The 17,340-nt window shown below is 31.7% G+C and overlaps 1 protein-coding gene across 4 annotated transcripts in view; it reads right to left on the reverse strand.

Annotated features, from left to right (window-relative positions):
• The window catches only part of LOC142334452 (uncharacterized), a 92,871-nt gene that overhangs the window by 68,919 nt on the left and 6,612 nt on the right, over nt 1–17,340 (reverse strand). For 2 of the 4 annotated variants that reach the window (XM_075382474.1, XM_075382476.1), the window contains exons 2-3: nt 5,074–5,256; nt 3,791–4,030 (exon numbers count right to left, since the gene is read on the reverse strand). In XM_075382474.1, the coding sequence (XP_075238589.1) occupies nt 3,791–4,030; nt 5,074–5,256 (423 nt within the window). Of the gene's footprint in view, nt 1–3,790; nt 4,031–5,073; nt 5,257–6,877; nt 6,941–17,340 lie in introns of all 4 variants that reach the window. The other 2 variants (XM_075382475.1, XM_075382477.1) reach the window with 2 other exon arrangements.

Here is a 17,340-nt window from a genome sequence, read left to right on the forward strand (position 1 = left end):
TTTTTATCACCTTAAAATAATGAAAAACAAAAAAATCCTAAAAAAAATAAAAACCAAAATATAATTTAAAGTAACAGGTAAATAACTCCTTCAACACATATATATTAATTTATCATAACGATAACGAGGAAAAGAACCACGAACCCATACAAAAAAATAAATAAGGAAAATAACCCTAATAAAAAAAAAAATTTATACAATCACCCCCCAAAAAAACTAAACAAGTAAAAAATCTCATAAACATTATATTTCTATATTCAGATAAAAAAAAATAAAGAAAATCTAAATGATCTATATTCAACATTAAATCCAGAAACCAACTCCGACTCACCCTCAGAAAAATCAAATGGAGAACGATTAGTTTCAGCCAAAATACAAGAAAGAAAAATTATAAATAAAGGAAAAGAAAAAAAAAATCAAACATCCAACTGAAAATAACAAAAATAATTCAAATTAAGACTCACAATATAAAATAAAACAAAAAATAACTAAAAAAAAAAAACAAAGAATTTCTCAAAGAAATTCTTTGAGAAATTCTACGTATACAACCCAATAAAGAATAAACAGAATTAGACGACCAACCAGCAATTATAATAAAATAAACCCCCAAACCAGAACAACAAAAAAAAAGACAATAAGAAAATCCAACAAAATTAAAACTAAAAGGAAATATTAACCAAAAGATTAAAGAAACAGAAAGACCCAGAATAGGCACAAAAAAATTAATTAAATAATTTCCAAAAACAAGAAAATAAAATTCCCTTCTAAATAACTTTAAAGCATCTCTAAAAGGCTGTAATAAACCAAATAAACCAACCTTATTAGGACCCTTACGAAATTGAATGTAACCTAAAATCCTACGTTCAAACAAAGTAAAAAAAGCAACACCCAAAAGAATAAAAATAAATAAAAAAAAAGAACTAAGAATAAACATTTACTAACTGTAAAAATACATTATTAAATTCTAAATTTAAAGCACTTAAATCTGCCAAATTAGTAAATAAATTATTATATTACCAAAAATCCTTTCGTACCAATTAGAATAAATTCAAAGAAGATAGAAACCAACCTGGCTCACGCCGGCTTGAACTCAGATCATGTAAAATTTTAAAGGTCGAACAGACCTAAAACTGTAAAACCTACCCCACAGAAACTTTTAATCCAACATCGAGGTCGCAAACAAATCTATCAATAAGAACTCTCCAGATTTATAACGCTGTTATCCCTAAGGTATCTTAATCTTTTAATCAAAATAAAGGATCAAATATACATAAAAAAATGTAAAAAAAAATAAAGATTAAAATTTTATCTGTCACCCCAACAAAATTTAATTTATAAAAATTAAAAAAATAAACTAAAAAAAAAATTTTTTAAATAAAATAAAGATCTACAGGGTCTTACGTCCCTCTCCTAAATTTAAGTTTTTTAACTTAAAAATAAAATTCAAATTAAATTTTTAAAATAAAGTATAATTTTCGTCAAATCCTTCATTCCAGAAATTAAAAGACTAATTATTATGCTACCTTAGCACAGTCAAAATACTGTGGCTATTTAAACCATTGAGCAGGCCAAACCTTAAATAAATTACAAAAGGACATGTTTTTGATAAACAGGCGAAATTATTTTTTGCCTAATTCATAAATAAAATTTTAAAATCTACTAATTTAATCATAATTAAAAATAAAAAAATTAATTAAAATCCAGTAAAAAAATAAATATAAAAAAAAAACTAATTTAATCTACAACGAACTTTAAATGATGAAAGATTCTAATCCAACAAGAAAAAGAAAAAAAAAATTATATAAAAAAAAAGAGCTTATCCACCTTAATATAAAATTTCAAAATGAAAAAAAAAATAAAATTAACAAAAAGAAATTCAAGTTCAAAAAAATACTGTGAATTCTAACACAGTTTTTTTTAATAGAGAGTTCCGATATCTTTGTGATTTGTTGAAAATATTCATTTATTCATTGAAAATGGGATGGCTGATTTAGGTGATAGATTGTAAATTTATTTAAGGTTTTAAACCTCTTACTCCCTAGAAACAGATATTACGGTGGATGAAAGGTTGAAAGGATTCTGAGGAAGACGCTCCTTCTGATAGTACATTCCTTCAAAACACCATAAATACAAGATGAAAATACATGCACTTGTAGACTCTAAAATGTTTTACACTTACAATTTAAAATTTACACAGGTAGGCAACCAGAGTGTCTGTATAACATAAGCTATAAACTGAAAGATGTTGTTACTAGACTGGCAAAACCAATATTTGGAACAGAAAAGAATGTTACTGTTATAACTAGTCCTCCAGTATTGAGCTACAGCAATTGCTCAAGCAGAAGTTGTCAATCTTGGGGACAATAAGAAAAAACAAGACAACAAATTCCACCAGAATTTGTGAATACAAAATCTCAAGCTAAGAAAACTAACATGTTTTGTTTCAACAAAGACGGCTCACTTTTCTTATGTGCCAAGAAAGGAAAAGAATGATCTAATATCAAGCTTGCAATATGAAGATAAAATTGATGAAGAGACTGACTGGGAAAGCTCAAGCAATTCTACCAAAGGTGAAGTGGATATGGTTTATAAGTTGTGCACAACATTCAATGTCACCAGAAATGTTTGGCAACGGTCATTGTTAATTTTTTTTTGCCTTGCTCAACAACGCAGGAATCAATTCTAACACAGTTTTCTTGGTAAAAAATCCAAACCGAAACACTAAAAGCAACAGGCAATACTTTCTGAAGGCTCTGTTGAATTCTTTAATCCATGAATGAATTCTGTCCAGAACAATTACAAAGGTGAAATAGTCAGTCAGAATGTCACTAGAACTTCAGCAGAGACTTCGGAAATACCAGGCTATACCTCAACAACAAAATCAAGTTGCTACTGCTAGTAATGAGGGAAGAAGAAAGAGATGTTTCAAGTGCAGGGAACTGAAGAAAGTCGCTATTCTAAATACACCTGAAAAAATGTATCACTGTTTTCTTCTGTTTAGAAGTTGCAAATATGCTACAGTGCTGCATTTGAAAATGTCACTTGGTTAAAATGCATTTTGACATTCTTCTAGTGACTAAGGTTTGTTATAATAAATATAATTATTCAAGTAAATAATATTGCTATTATTATTGAATGCTGTTAGATAAATTGTTTTTTTCTGGATTTAGTGTTAAAAATAAATAGTTTAATGATCTGAAATGTTTTATATTTTTTAAACCTACATTTGGATGATGTTTGTGTTGTTAATCTGTGAGATTAGGTGCACCTGATAGTGTTACTATTCGTTACACTATTCATATTGCACCCAACAGAAGGTTAAAAACAAACTTTGTAGTATAAGGAAATAAATGGATAAGAGTTCCAACCGGTATTAAGCAACCATATAAGTTTGAACTAGACTCCTGACAAGAGGCTGTTGATAGTCCACTGCTTAGAGATAAAAATGCTCACTTTTGATAAAAATGTAGCACCTCTGATAATATCATTATTGTATAAGTTGCTAAATGTTACAAAAAGATATACGTGAAAGCTTGTCCTTCTCATTGAGAAGAAATAGCAAAAGCATTCGTATCGAGATGTTAAAGACCCAAGACTGTTAAATTCTTTTTAAAATATTTTTCATCTAAATATATATGATATATATTATAATATATATATATATATGATATATATTATTTCATCTAAATATTTATGAGAATTTTATGATTAAAGACATAAATGACCACTACAAGTCATTTTAGAAATACATTAATAATATTTAATAACATCAACATAATAAGATACTCACAGGTGAAGTAAAATATACTCCTCTAAGTATAGATGCAAGAAACACAACAAAATATAATAACTTCTGTGTAGTTACACGGCAAGCTTTAAGAAACGATGGCATTTTCATTCGCTGCCATTCTGCTATAATACACATTATCAGCTGCACAAAACAAATAAGTGCTAGCATAAAAAATACACTGGAGAATGCAACAAAATAACTCCGATTAATAGCAGTGCAATGTTCACCTTCAAATTGGATCTGCAATCATGTCAGACATTCAAACTTATAAAATATGAACTTAACATGTACAAAAGTTTGCAGTGATTTAGTTAAATATATCATTTCATCACTAATAAAATATTACTTTCATTTAGATAAATAAACCGTTTATTTTGATTAGTATATAATAATTCATCATATAAATACTTCAGGAATGGTTTCATTCTTCATTAGGACAATGCCCTTGCTTACACATCACTTTCTGAAAAGTAGTTTTTGGTCGATAAACACACTATTAAGCTTGAACATCTTCCATATTTGCCAGATTTGGCACCATGGAGTCAGTTGAAGCAGTAAAGGAGAAAACAGCAATGTGTTAACAGAAACTGACTAGCTCCACATCTTTGATCAGTAGAAAACAATATTACATCAATGTGTAAGTATGAATTGGGACTACTGAAGAGGACAAGCAACAGGATTGTACATATAAAAATAAAAGTATCAGTCTTATTACTTATAGAACCTTATATATGATTATCCTGTTATCAAACAAAGCAATACATAAGAGTAGTTCAAGTAGCTCTAGAACCACGACTCCTTATGCAACAAAATATATTCTGCCTAAGTAAATAACTGCCCCATTAACAACAACATAGTTTTAGTCCGATGGCTCATCTACTCTCACTGTAATTATAATGTAAGAGGTATTAGGGAGGACAATTAATTGAACAACCACATTCAAAGAAATCCAGACAATTTACTATCTTGCCCATGGCTATAACCAGTCTTGTAATACATGAATAAATAAAATAATCTAGTATGAATGAAATAACAAAAATCACCAAATTAAATACATATAATTACAGTTTGATAATATATAACAAGAAAACACTAACATCTCTTAGACCATTTATATATTTTGTAGATTGTATAAGAAGATTTATGATAGTAGATACACGGATAAATTATTTGATTGGGAGCAAATCATAAAGATGGAGAAGTCACCTTAAAACTGTTTAAGAAGTAAGAAGATTGAAATTACAATAATAAATATGATTACAAACTATTTTATAAAAACTAACCTCACATATGCATGATCCATTATAACATTCTCCATGTCCAGAACAATTGTCTACACAAGATGAATTATCCCACGTGGCTGTCGTCATTGAAGTTGATGAACCAATGTAATCAACTGCGCTGCTATAGCTATATAATACAGACATTGTAGTTGTCGATCTCTTGCTGGTTAACAGCTCTTCCATCTACAGACCAATAAAATACTATAGTAAAAAGAGATCAGATTAGAACTATAATAAATAATACATTTTATTTTGAATAAACTAGAAATTTGTTAGTTATGTATAATCAGGTAGGTTATATTGTTGTCACTATAGAACTTGTGGCAGCCAGCAGAAATATCAAATGTAGTAAGGGCTTGGACATTGTGTCCTGTGAGGCAATCAAACTTGTAAAACTCGCTGATTATGGTGTGGTTGATGCCTTCAACCACATCAGAACCTGAGAATAGATTCTAAATTCATGGAAGAATGTCCAATTTGTGCTCCTCAGGAATGAGAGGAGGCAAGGCTGCAACCCTTTCGGACGATCTCTTACTCAATTATTTGAGCAAACTTTATGAGAAGGTATTAGTTAAAGTTTACAGACTGGACCTAGAGATAGAATTAATAGTTGGTTTAATTAACCACCAGTTTGGCTTCCATAGGGGAAGATTAACACTGGAAGCTATTGCCAGAGTGATGACCACCAACCGGGAGATCAGATTGGGCTTAAGGCCTGATTTTTTTGTTTTCAGGATTAAGACCCAAAATTTTTGAATCTGGCTGTTATCCTATTCAACATTAAAAATGCCTTCAACAGTATAATGTGGGGAATTTTTTTCAGGGCATAAAAAGACACGGTATCAGTTCATAGTTGAGGAGGAGTATCTAGTGTGTTAATTCTCCAAAATAATAGGTAGTTTCGTCAAGGGAGGGGTGTAGATCAGGATGGGTTGTGTTGTTTCATAGGCCTCAGCACTAGACCCAACATTATGCTTCACTTACGACAAAGTTTTGTCCATCATGCTTCCTGAAGGGAAGCATGATGGACCCAGCCCTGTCTGGGTTTGTGATGACTTGGGTCTGACCATGACAGCCAAGACAGAGCAGTAGTCATGGACACCAAGAACAGGCCGATACATAAAATCATCTGCATATCGAGCTGAAGCTTTTGCCTGATATAAGTGGTCTTGAATAGGTGGAAGCTCATCCCGATTTCATTTAGGGTTGTAGACAGTCATCTACACTTTTCCTGCAGTAAAGCACCTAAAGGTATGATCATCAGTTGGATTATGACTTACACTGGGGGCCTCGCATATCTAACTGGAGGAACGTCGCAGGTGGTTCTCTCATGCTCAAAAAGGTGAAAGCACATTAAATTTTGAACTATGTCTGTAGGGCTGTCTCTCTATGGATATGCTAAAGAAATGTTGCTCAACCAGTGGTCTGCAGAAAAACTTTAGTGGTCTGTGAACTTTTTTATATTTATTACATAATTTTACAACCTTTAAATGTACTATTGCTAATTTGTTTAAACAAACAAATGTTGTACTTACTGTACAACACAACTGCGAGTTTACATTTGGCAACGCTGCCAGTCAGTTGTATGAAATTGGTGTTTTGTTATACTTTTACTTAATTTTAAACAGTTCATTTTCTTCTGTGATAGATAGCATTATGACAATTTTAAATTTGTTAGTCTAAATTAGACATAAAATATAAGTAAGTGTATACAGTTTATTTATTAATTGACATTAATTTTTTTATATCATTCAGATGCTTAAAAATGAGTAATGAAAAGAAAAAATTAAAATGTATTACAGACTTTTTCAAAAACCAACCACTAGTTGCAGTAGTGCTTCAAAAATTTATTCTGGAAAAAATTCACCTGCAACAAAACGATACTGTCATGTTCATTGTTGTAACCCAGATTACTTAAAATATGGTTTTATTTTATTGTCAGAATCGGAAGAAATTTTCCAAGACTTCAATGCGTCATATGCAGAGAAATTTTATCAAATGAATGTATGAATCCCACAAAATTAGTATATAAATTACAAACAAAACATTCAAAACTACAAAATAAGCCACTTCAATTTTTTTAAGGTAAAAGTGCTGAATTTAAAAATCAAAAGTAATCTTTGAAGAAGTTTCTTTTTATCTACAAATCTTTTGTAAAAGAATCATATTTAGTTGCTTTACAAGTTGCTAAGTGAAAAAAGGCTTATCATATTGCCGAAAACTTAAAAAAATTGTGCTTAAGAGACATGTATTCTGAAATCCTATGTAAGGCTGCTGCAGATAAAATGAAAACATTACCGCTTTCTAACAATACTATTCAGCACAGAATCACTGAATTAGCAACTGATGTTGAATACCAATTAATCTAAAAGATTAGAAAATCAATGTTCGCTATTCAATTCTACGAATCTACAGATGTTACCAATAAAGCAATACTGTAATGTTATGTCCATTATATTGATTATGAAATTAATGACATTTTTTTTTTTTTGTCTTCAGTCATTTGACTGGTTTGATGCAGCTCTCCAAGATTCCCTATCTAGTGCTAGTCGTTTCATTTCAGTATACCCTCTACATCCTACATCCCCAACAATTTGTTTTACATACTCCAAACGTGGCCTGCCTACACAATTTTTCCCTTCTACCTGTCCTTCCAATATTAAAGCGACTATTCCAGGATGCCTTAGTATGTGGCCTATAAGTCTGTTTCTTCTTTTAACTATATTTTTCCAAATGCTACTTTCTTCATCTATTTGCCGCAATACCTCTTCATTTGTCACTTTATCCACCCATCTGATTTTTAACATTCTCCTATAGCACCACATTTCAAAAGCTTCTAATCTTTTCTTCTCAGATACTCCGATTGTCCAAGTTTCACTTCCATATAAAGCGACACTCCAAACATACACTTTCAAAAATCTTTTCCTGACATTTAAATTAATTTTTGATGTAAACAAATTATATTTCTTACTGAAGGCTCGTTTAGCTTGTGCTATTCGGCATTTTATATCGCTCCTGCTTCGTCCATCTTTAGTAATTTTACTTCCCAAATAACAAAATTCTTCTACCTCCATAATCTTTTCTCCTCCTATTTTCACATTCAGTGGTCCATCTTTGTTATTTCTACTACATTTCATTACTTTTGTTTTGTTCTTGTTTATTTTCATGCGATAGTTTTTGCGTAGGACTTCATCTATGCCGTTCATTGTTTCTTCTAAATCCTTTTTACTCTCGGCTAGAATTACTATATCATCAGCAAATCGTAGCATCTTTATCTTTTCACCTTGTACTGTTACTCCGAATCTAAATTGTTCTTTAACATCATTAACTGCTAGTTCCATGTAAAGATTAAAAAGTAACAGCGATAGGGAACATCCTTGTCGGACTCCCTTTCTTATTAGGGCTTCTTTCTTATGTTCTTCAATTGTTATTGTTGCTGTTTGGTTCCTGTACATGTTAGCAATTGTTCTTCTATCTCTGTATTTGAACCCTAATTTTTTTAAAATGCTGAACATTTTATTCCAGTCTACGTTATCGAAAGCCTTTTCTAGGTCTATAAACGCCAAGTATGTTGGTTTGTTTTTCTTTAATCTTCCTTCTACTATTAATCTGAGGCCTAAAATTGCTTCCCTTGTCCCTATACTTTTCCTGAAACCAAATTGGTCTTCTCCTAACACTTCTTCCACTCTCCTCTCAATTCTTCTGTATAAAATTCTAGTTAAGATTTTTGATGCATGACTAGTTAAACTAATTGTTCTGTATTCTTCACATTTATCTGCCCCTGCTTTCTTTGGTATCATAACTATAACACTTTTTTTGAAGTCTGATGGAAATTCCCCATTTTCATAAATATTACAGACCAGTTTGTATAATCTATCAATCGCTTCCTCACCTGCACTGCGCAGTAATTCTACAGGTATTCCGTCTATTCCAGGAGCCTTTCTGCCATTTAAATCTTTTAATGCTCTCTTAAATTCAGATCTCAGTATTGTTTCTCCCATTTCATCCTCCTCAACTTCCTCTTCTTCCTCTATAACACCATTTTCTAATTAATTTCCTCCGTATAACTCTTCAATATATTCCACCCATCTATCGACTTTACCTTTCGTATTATATATTGGTGTACCATCTTTGTTTAACACATTATTACATTTTAATTTATGTACTCCAAAATTTTCCTTAACTTTCCTGTATGCTCCGTCTATTTTACCAATGTTCATTTCTCTTTCCACTTCTGAACACTTTTCTTTAATCCACTCTTCTTTCACCAGTTTGCACTTCCTGTTTATAGCATTTCTTAATTGCCGATAGTTCCTTTTACTTTCTTCATCACTAGCATTCTTATATTTTCTACGTTCATCCATCAGCTGCAATATATCGTCTGAAACCCAAGGTTTTCTACCAGTTCTCTTTATTCCGCCTAAGTTTGCTTCTGCTGATTTAAGAATTTCCTTTTTAACATTCTCCCATTCTTCTTCTACATTTTCTACCTTATCTTTTTTACTCAGACCTCTTGCGATGTCCTCCTCAAAAATCTTCTTTACCTCCTCTTCCTCAAGCTTCTCTAAATTCCACCGATTCATCTGACACCTTTTCTTCAGGTTTTTAAACCCCAATCTACATTTCATTATCACCAAATTATGGTCGCTATCAATGTCTGCTCCAGGGTAAGTTTTGCAATCAACGAGTTGATTTCTAAATCTTTGCTTAACCATGATATAATCTATCTGATACCTTGCAGTATCGCCTGGCTTTTTCCAAGTGTATATTCTTCTATTATGATTTTTAAATTGGGTGTTGGCAATTACTAAATTATACTTCGTGCAAAACTCTATAAGTCGGTCCCCTCTTTCATTCCTTTTGCCCAGCCCGTATTCACCCACTATATTTCCTTCCTTGCCTTTTCCAATGCTTGCATTCCAATCTCCAACTATTATTAAATTTTCATCTCCTTTTACGTGTTTAATTGCTTCATCAATCTCCTCGTATACACACTCTACCTCATCATCATCATGGGCGCTTGTAGGCATATAAACGTTAACAATCGTTGTCGGTTTAGGTTTTGATTTTATCCTTATTACAATGATTCTATCGCTATGCGTTTTGAAATACTCCACTCTCCTCCCTATCTTCTTGTTCATCACGAAACCTACTACTGCCTGCCCATTATTTGACGCTGAGTTAATTACTCTAAAATCACCTGACCAAAAGTCGCCTTCCTCTTCCCACCGAACCTCACTAATTCCTACTATATCCACATTCACCCTATCCATTTCCCTTTTTAAATTTTCTAGCCTACCAACCTTTTTTAAGCTTCTAACATTCCACGCTCCGACTCGTAGAATGTTATTTTTTAATTTTCTGGTGACCCCTTCCTTAGTAGTCCCCACCCGGAGATCCGAACGGGGGACTATTTTACCTCCGGAATATTTTACCAAGGAAGGCGCCTCCATTATTGTTATGTGAAAATGCAGAGCCACATTTTCTTGGAAAAAAAAAGCAGCTGTAGTTTTCCATTGCTTTCAGCTGCGCAGTACTCAGAGGACTGAGTGATGTTGATACGGCCGTTTAAGTCGTCCTGACTCACGCCCCTAACAACTACTGAAAGAGCTGCTGCCCTCTTTCAGGAATCATTCCTTAGTCTGGCTCTCAACAGATACCTCTCCGCTATGGTTGCACCTTCGGTCCAGCTACTCTGTATCCCTGAGCACTCAAGCCCCCTCACGAACGGCAAGGTCTCATGATTCATTAGGATGAAAATATGATTCATAGAGGAGGAGAAAAAATGTATATACTGCATTTTGAGTGATTCATTTACAAAAGCACTTTGGGACATGCAAATAGAAAAACCATTATTGTTGTTTTAGTCTATAATAGTTTTGAATTTGAATCTTACTTTAGATAATACTCACTAATACTTACCAAATTAACTGTAGATAAGTTTACTAGTCTGAGTTGTTTGTTTGTACTACCTGAATGTTTGAAGTTTGTGCATAGTTTGAATAGTGCTCAAAGAATTACTTTTTTGTTTGGAGTATTAAAAGTTTATAATATATTATCATAAAAAAAAGAAATTAACAAATAAATCTAATCTGATTCAAAAATATATTCTTCACAGAATATATTTTTATATACTAATAAGCAAACTTTGAAAAAATTTAAGCAGTTGGCACCCAGAAAGAAAATATTTCATCCATTAGGCTATGCTAGTTTATTTATTCAGAACTGTGTATCACAATTATAAAATATTAAACGATTTTTTTCTTAGACCTTCAATAATTTCTAATCTGTAAATACATTTGGTAAAACTGAATTAGTAAGTTTATAAAAAATTACTTTAATGACTACAAGCGATAGGTGATAAGCTGAAAAACAATGTAATTATGTTGATAAGATCGAATAAATAAGATATTGCACAAAACATTACAAATGATTTGGAGCACATGAAATTATACTGATAAAAAGAAACACTAAATCTTGTAAATTCAATACATTTACAATTTTTTCCCCTTGTAAGATCCAAATACTTCATTAATTAGAAGTTCATTTGGATGTAACTCTGGAACCAATGAAAATAAGTACCACATATGATATATCGTTGAAAAACTCTCAATGAGGGCTTCTTACTGCAGTTAAGAAAAAGTCCAAAATTCAATTTTTTTTTTATTTTGGGATTTTTCGGTCACTTTTGGTACCAGTCAATTGCAATAAAAAGGAAGTAAAATTATTATCTTCCAAGTAATATCTCAATTTTTTACACGACTGCCCAAAAAGGAGTGTAATGTTTTTAGGGTGTGTATATGTATTTCATTTTTTATATTTGTAAGATCAACTAACATTGTAAAACAGTGATCATAGAAGACGTTGAATAACAACTATCATCTAGCAATTAGAATCTTAAATTAATATTCGCAAAAAAGACATTACAATTAATTAAATATCAAACGAAACAATTTATTTCATCATCAAGAAATTATAATAGAACAACTTAGACATATTTCTTGATTTTAGTAAAAATATTTCACTTTCATTTAGATTATTGAAGTCCTTGAAATAATTGTTGAATTAAGTAAAAATCTGAGTGTTTGTCATGGTATAAAATTATAAAAATAACACTAGATCCAGTAGTAATCTTCGTAGCTCACGATTACAATTTTGAAGTTTTCTAACAGTTCAAGATGTATATATTGAAGATAATACGATGAATTTTGTATTATAAGTCACATATGCCACTATTAATTTTAAATTAAATATAATTTTCGAAATGCGAAACTTTAGGAGATGTCCTTGTCCATTGATTCCAATGATAACTGATTCTGAGAAGCACATGATGCAGTAAACTTATAAATTTGTTGTTATTTTCAGAAGTTTTCATAATGCATTTATCTTCCTTTAATTCAACTGAATTATCTTCGAATACCTCTATGGTCACGTCGTTACTCAGGGCTGATGAAACAGGTCTATCAGAATACGATTCTTTGCTGTTATCTGTTGTTTTCGATGATGTCTGGACATGACAGACCATTTCCTGCTTAAAACTAGCCAGTTGTTTTTCATAATCTATCTTCGTTTTGTTATTTGCTCTAATAGAATCCAAATGTTGTATCTGTAGATCACGTTTCAGATTTTCATTTTCTCTTCTGAGAAATGCATTAGTGTATTCTTGTTTTTTGTATAATTCGTTGAAATGTTCTAGTTTAGCCTTCACTTCATCATAATCTTCACTTAATTCTTCCATTCTTTTTTTATTTGTTTTCATGACCTTTTCCTGTAGAATGTATTTTTCATTTGCTTCAAATAATTCAGTTTTTAGTATTTTTATGTCTTCTTGGAACCAACGATTTTTTTCATTTAAATCTTTTAAAATATTGGTTTTCGATTCTTGAATGCGATTTAATTCAAGTATTTCAGTTTTCAACCTCTTTATAATGTTGTCTCTGATATATATCTCTTGAATTGTATTGTAAGTCTCGCCATTAATTTCTATGATTCCTTTAAATATTTGACTTGGTTCAGTTTGATTATTTTGCGACATTTTTCTTTAAACCGCTATAAAAATTCTTCTTATAGCTATGAGTAGAAAAAATATAATGAATTAGGTAAAGTAAACAATTCAAATATAAAATAATTCTGTTGCACGGCAACAGACTTTCAGATTAATAAAAAAGTAGATAGAATAATTCATTGTTAACTTCCGTTGGATGCATTATATTAAGAATTCTTTTTTACCTTTAATTACATGATGTTTTTATTAGTATTGCATGGTTAGTTGATTGATGTGATGCCATCTACTGAGGCAATTAATGCTGACCTTCAGAACGTGTGCTTCTGGAATCATAGTGAGTGGCTGACCTATTTGAAAATGCCCAGGGTTAAAGGGGACACGTCTGAAGAATCAGAAAGGTAAGTTAACGAACGGGAGTTTAAACAACTTTCTGTTCTACATAAAATCGTGAATGTCAGTGATGCCTTACTAATTGTTCTTAGCAAGAGATGCTTTACAGATTTTACTGAAACGAGGAGATCTGAGAGGAATGAATTTCTAGGTAATATTGTCTTCAGCGAGGGTATCAAGTATTGTTTCAAGATGTGCTATTGATGATAAAAGTTGGTTTAATTCGTTTGAGGTTCGAACGAAGAATGATATTATAATATTTTAAAGATTACTATACCCTGGATATCAGAATAAACTAATATTATATCTTTATATTTGTAAATATACATTACAGAGATATATTTATCGAATATTATTTTTTCAACATTTTTGTAATTTTTAACTTAATTTTTATATTTTAATATTCGATTAAAAATGCATTATTATAATCTAATTACATTAATAATATTTTTCCGTGGTGTTAAAATGTCAGGATTTTAAAATTATTTATTCATTACATAACTAAAATTTTGTTTCATTTATGATAATTTGTGATGGGGAAGAAGGTTTTAAATCCGCAAATTTTCGCGTGTAAATTTTGTATCAAGTTAACTGATTTTTTTTTGTTGTATTTTTCTGTTTGATTTAAATTTCTGTTAGGGGTATTTTTAGAAAATGTTATTTATTAAAAGGTTAGCATTAAATAAATTTAAAAAGATGTTACAGATTTTATAAGAAAACCTTTCCTGTAAAACTGACAAAATGTGACTATGGCCCTTATTTCATTGTATCCTTCAATTGCTTTTAGAATACATAAAAACGAAATATATAGTATATTGGATAGGTAAAAATTAAATTTGTTCGTATTTATAAGGTTTTTTTTAAAAAAGAATTATTGATATTTAGATATGAATGAATTATATCCTATACAATATCCCATTCCACCTTATCTCTAAATGAATGAAAATCCAATTAGATTACTTATAACTTGAAAATACTGGATATTTGAAATTTTTCACTCCGTATCTTTGGTTAGGATATCATATACTGTTGTGTTTGCATCAGTTTTCTCATCTTGATGAGAATGTTAAAATTAGTTCCCAAAAAGTTGGAGTCGTTATTTGAAAGTTTTTTTTTTGTTGTACCTCTCCCCAAAAAGATACAAAATTACATTAAGTTATTATCGCCAAAGGATAGACTAATTCCTGAGCTTTCTAAGTATTCATCTTAAAGAACTATTAGAAACGGGCTGCAACATTTTTTATTCGCTCTGTATATACCGGTAAAAATATATGAGGGATATAAAGTAAATTAATAGAGGAGAATTTATAAAGCAATTTGTGGAGCTTAAAGATCAAAGAAGTTGTTGCAGAGGCGTTATACGAAGCGAAATTTTGACAAATTAATGACATAAAAGAAGAATATTTTTGTTGTCTTGAGTTTTTTAATTACACAACTAGTTTAACAATTTTTAAAACAATTAATAATTATATTGAAAGGAACTCACTTAATTGCAAAAATTGTATTGGGTTATGCACTGATAGGGCTAGAAGTATGACTGGAAAACATTCGGGAGTTGCCAAAAAAAATTAAAGAGGTAGCAGACGAAAAAAAAATTTTACTCAGTGTTATACATTGAGAACAATTCACAGCTAAAAAGTTGTCTTGATTTGAACACCGTTCTTATTCAATCGATAAAAATAATAATAATCAAAATTAAAAAAAATAATAATAATCAAAAGCAATGCACTGAATTTCAGACTACTTTCAAAATTATGGAATAAAATGGGATCTGAACATGAACATTTATTAATTCATGCTCCAGTAAAATGGTTGTCAAGGTGAAAAATATTTTTTTTTGTCTTCAGTCATTTGACTAGTTTGATGCAGCTCTCCAAGATTCCCTATCTGTGACAGTCATATCATTTCGGCATATCCCCTTCATCCTACATTCCTAAGAATTTGTTTTACATGTTCCAAACATTGCCTGCCTGTTCAATTTTTCTCTTCTACCTGTCCCTCCAATATTAAAGCGACTAGGATGCCTTAATATGTGGCTTATAAGTCTGTCTCTTCTCGTAACTAGATTTCTCCAAATACTTCTTTTTTCATCAGTTTTCCGCAACACCTCTTCATTTGTCACTTTATCCACCCATCTGATTTTTTTAACATTCTCCTATAGCACCACATTTCAAACGCTTCCAATCTTTTCTTCTCACGTATTCTGATCATCCAAGTTTCACTTCCATATAAAGCTATGCTGCAAACATATACTATCAAAAATGTTTTCTTGACATTTAAATTAATTTTTGATGTAAAAAAATTATATTTCTGAATGAAGGCTCATTTCGGCTGTGCTATTCGGAATTTTATATCACTCTTGCATTGTCCAACTTTAGTAATTCTACGTCCAAAACAACAAAATTTTTCTACATCCGTAATCTTTTCTCTTCCTATTTTGATACTCAGTGGTACATCTACATTATTTCTACTACATTTCATTACTTTCGTTTAGTTCTTGTTTATATTCAATCAATAGTTCATGCGTAGGACTTCAACTTTGCAATTCATTGTTTCTTCTAAATCTTTTTTACTCTCAGCTAGAAGTACACGTGATTCAAAGAAACGGGAAATTTTGAAAGTTGTGTTGGTAGCCGTGGGCGATTGGTACCACTTGATAAGTGGCAGCAGACTCTCTAACCTAACCTGCCATTTGGTTGTCATGGATCCTTGGAGTGGTGCGCAACGTGCATTTGCTATCAAAGCGTTTTACAAAAACAATGACAGTGTGGAAGGAGCGTGTACAGAATTTCACCATCATTTTAATCTGGGACGGCACCACCGTGTTCCATCAGCACATGCAATTAAAACATGGATACCTAATTTTGAGGAAACTGGTTCGGCAATGAAAAAGAAACCTCCAGGTCGTGAGCGAACCGTACACCACAGAATGTTCAAGCTTTACAAGATGCTCTCACACGAAGTCCACATCGGTCAATCCGTCGTCTCTCAGCATCTTTACAATTGCGTAGTTCAAGTGTTCGAAGAATGTTAGTGAAGGACTTGCAATTCCATCCATACAAGTTTCAGATCGTCCAGGAACTGAAACCGAACGATGCAGTTGTGCGAGCACAATTCTGTAATGTAATCCATCAGAAGATAAATGATAACGAAGAGTTTGTTCCGTGAATGTCAGATGAAGCGCATTTCCACCTCAGTGGATTTGTTAACGAGCAAAATTTCAGATACTGGGCACAAGAAACTCCTACGCAGCTACACCAGCGTCCGTTGCACAGCCAGAAAGTGACCGTGTGGTGTGCTATGTCATCTTACGATGTTATAGGCCCTTATTTTTTTGAGGATGACAACGGTCTTGCGATTACAGTGACGTCGGCTCGTTACGTAGCCATGCTTGAAACCTTTGTTGTGGAACAACAAAAGAGATTTCTACAGATTCTTAACACAGCCTGGTTTCAACAAGACAGAGCAACGTCACATACTGCACCAATATCGATGGCAGCTGTGCGCCGATTGTTTGCACAACGTGTCATTTCACGAAATGGTGACATTAGATGGCCTCACAGATCGCCTGATCTCTCAGCTTGCGAATAATTTTTGTGGGGTCACCTTAAAAGCAAAGTGTTCCACAGTAGACCTGCTAGAATGGAAGAACTGAAGGCAAAGATCCGAGAAGTAATTGCAGAAATTCCAGTCAAGATGTTACGTCAAACCATGAACAATTTAACGAAGAGACTTTGGGGTGTTTACGTAGAAGAGGTCACCTGCAAGATGTCATCTTTAAAAAATAAACTAAAATGTATGTATCCTAAAATGGCAACATTTGTACAATTACATGAAATAAAATTCATTTTCTAAAAAAAATTTTTTATTAA

Source organism: Lycorma delicatula, chromosome 1 (genome assembly GCF_047948215.1).
Source record: "Lycorma delicatula isolate Av1 chromosome 1, ASM4794821v1, whole genome shotgun sequence".
Lineage (NCBI taxonomy): Eukaryota > Metazoa > Arthropoda > Insecta > Hemiptera > Fulgoridae > Lycorma > Lycorma delicatula.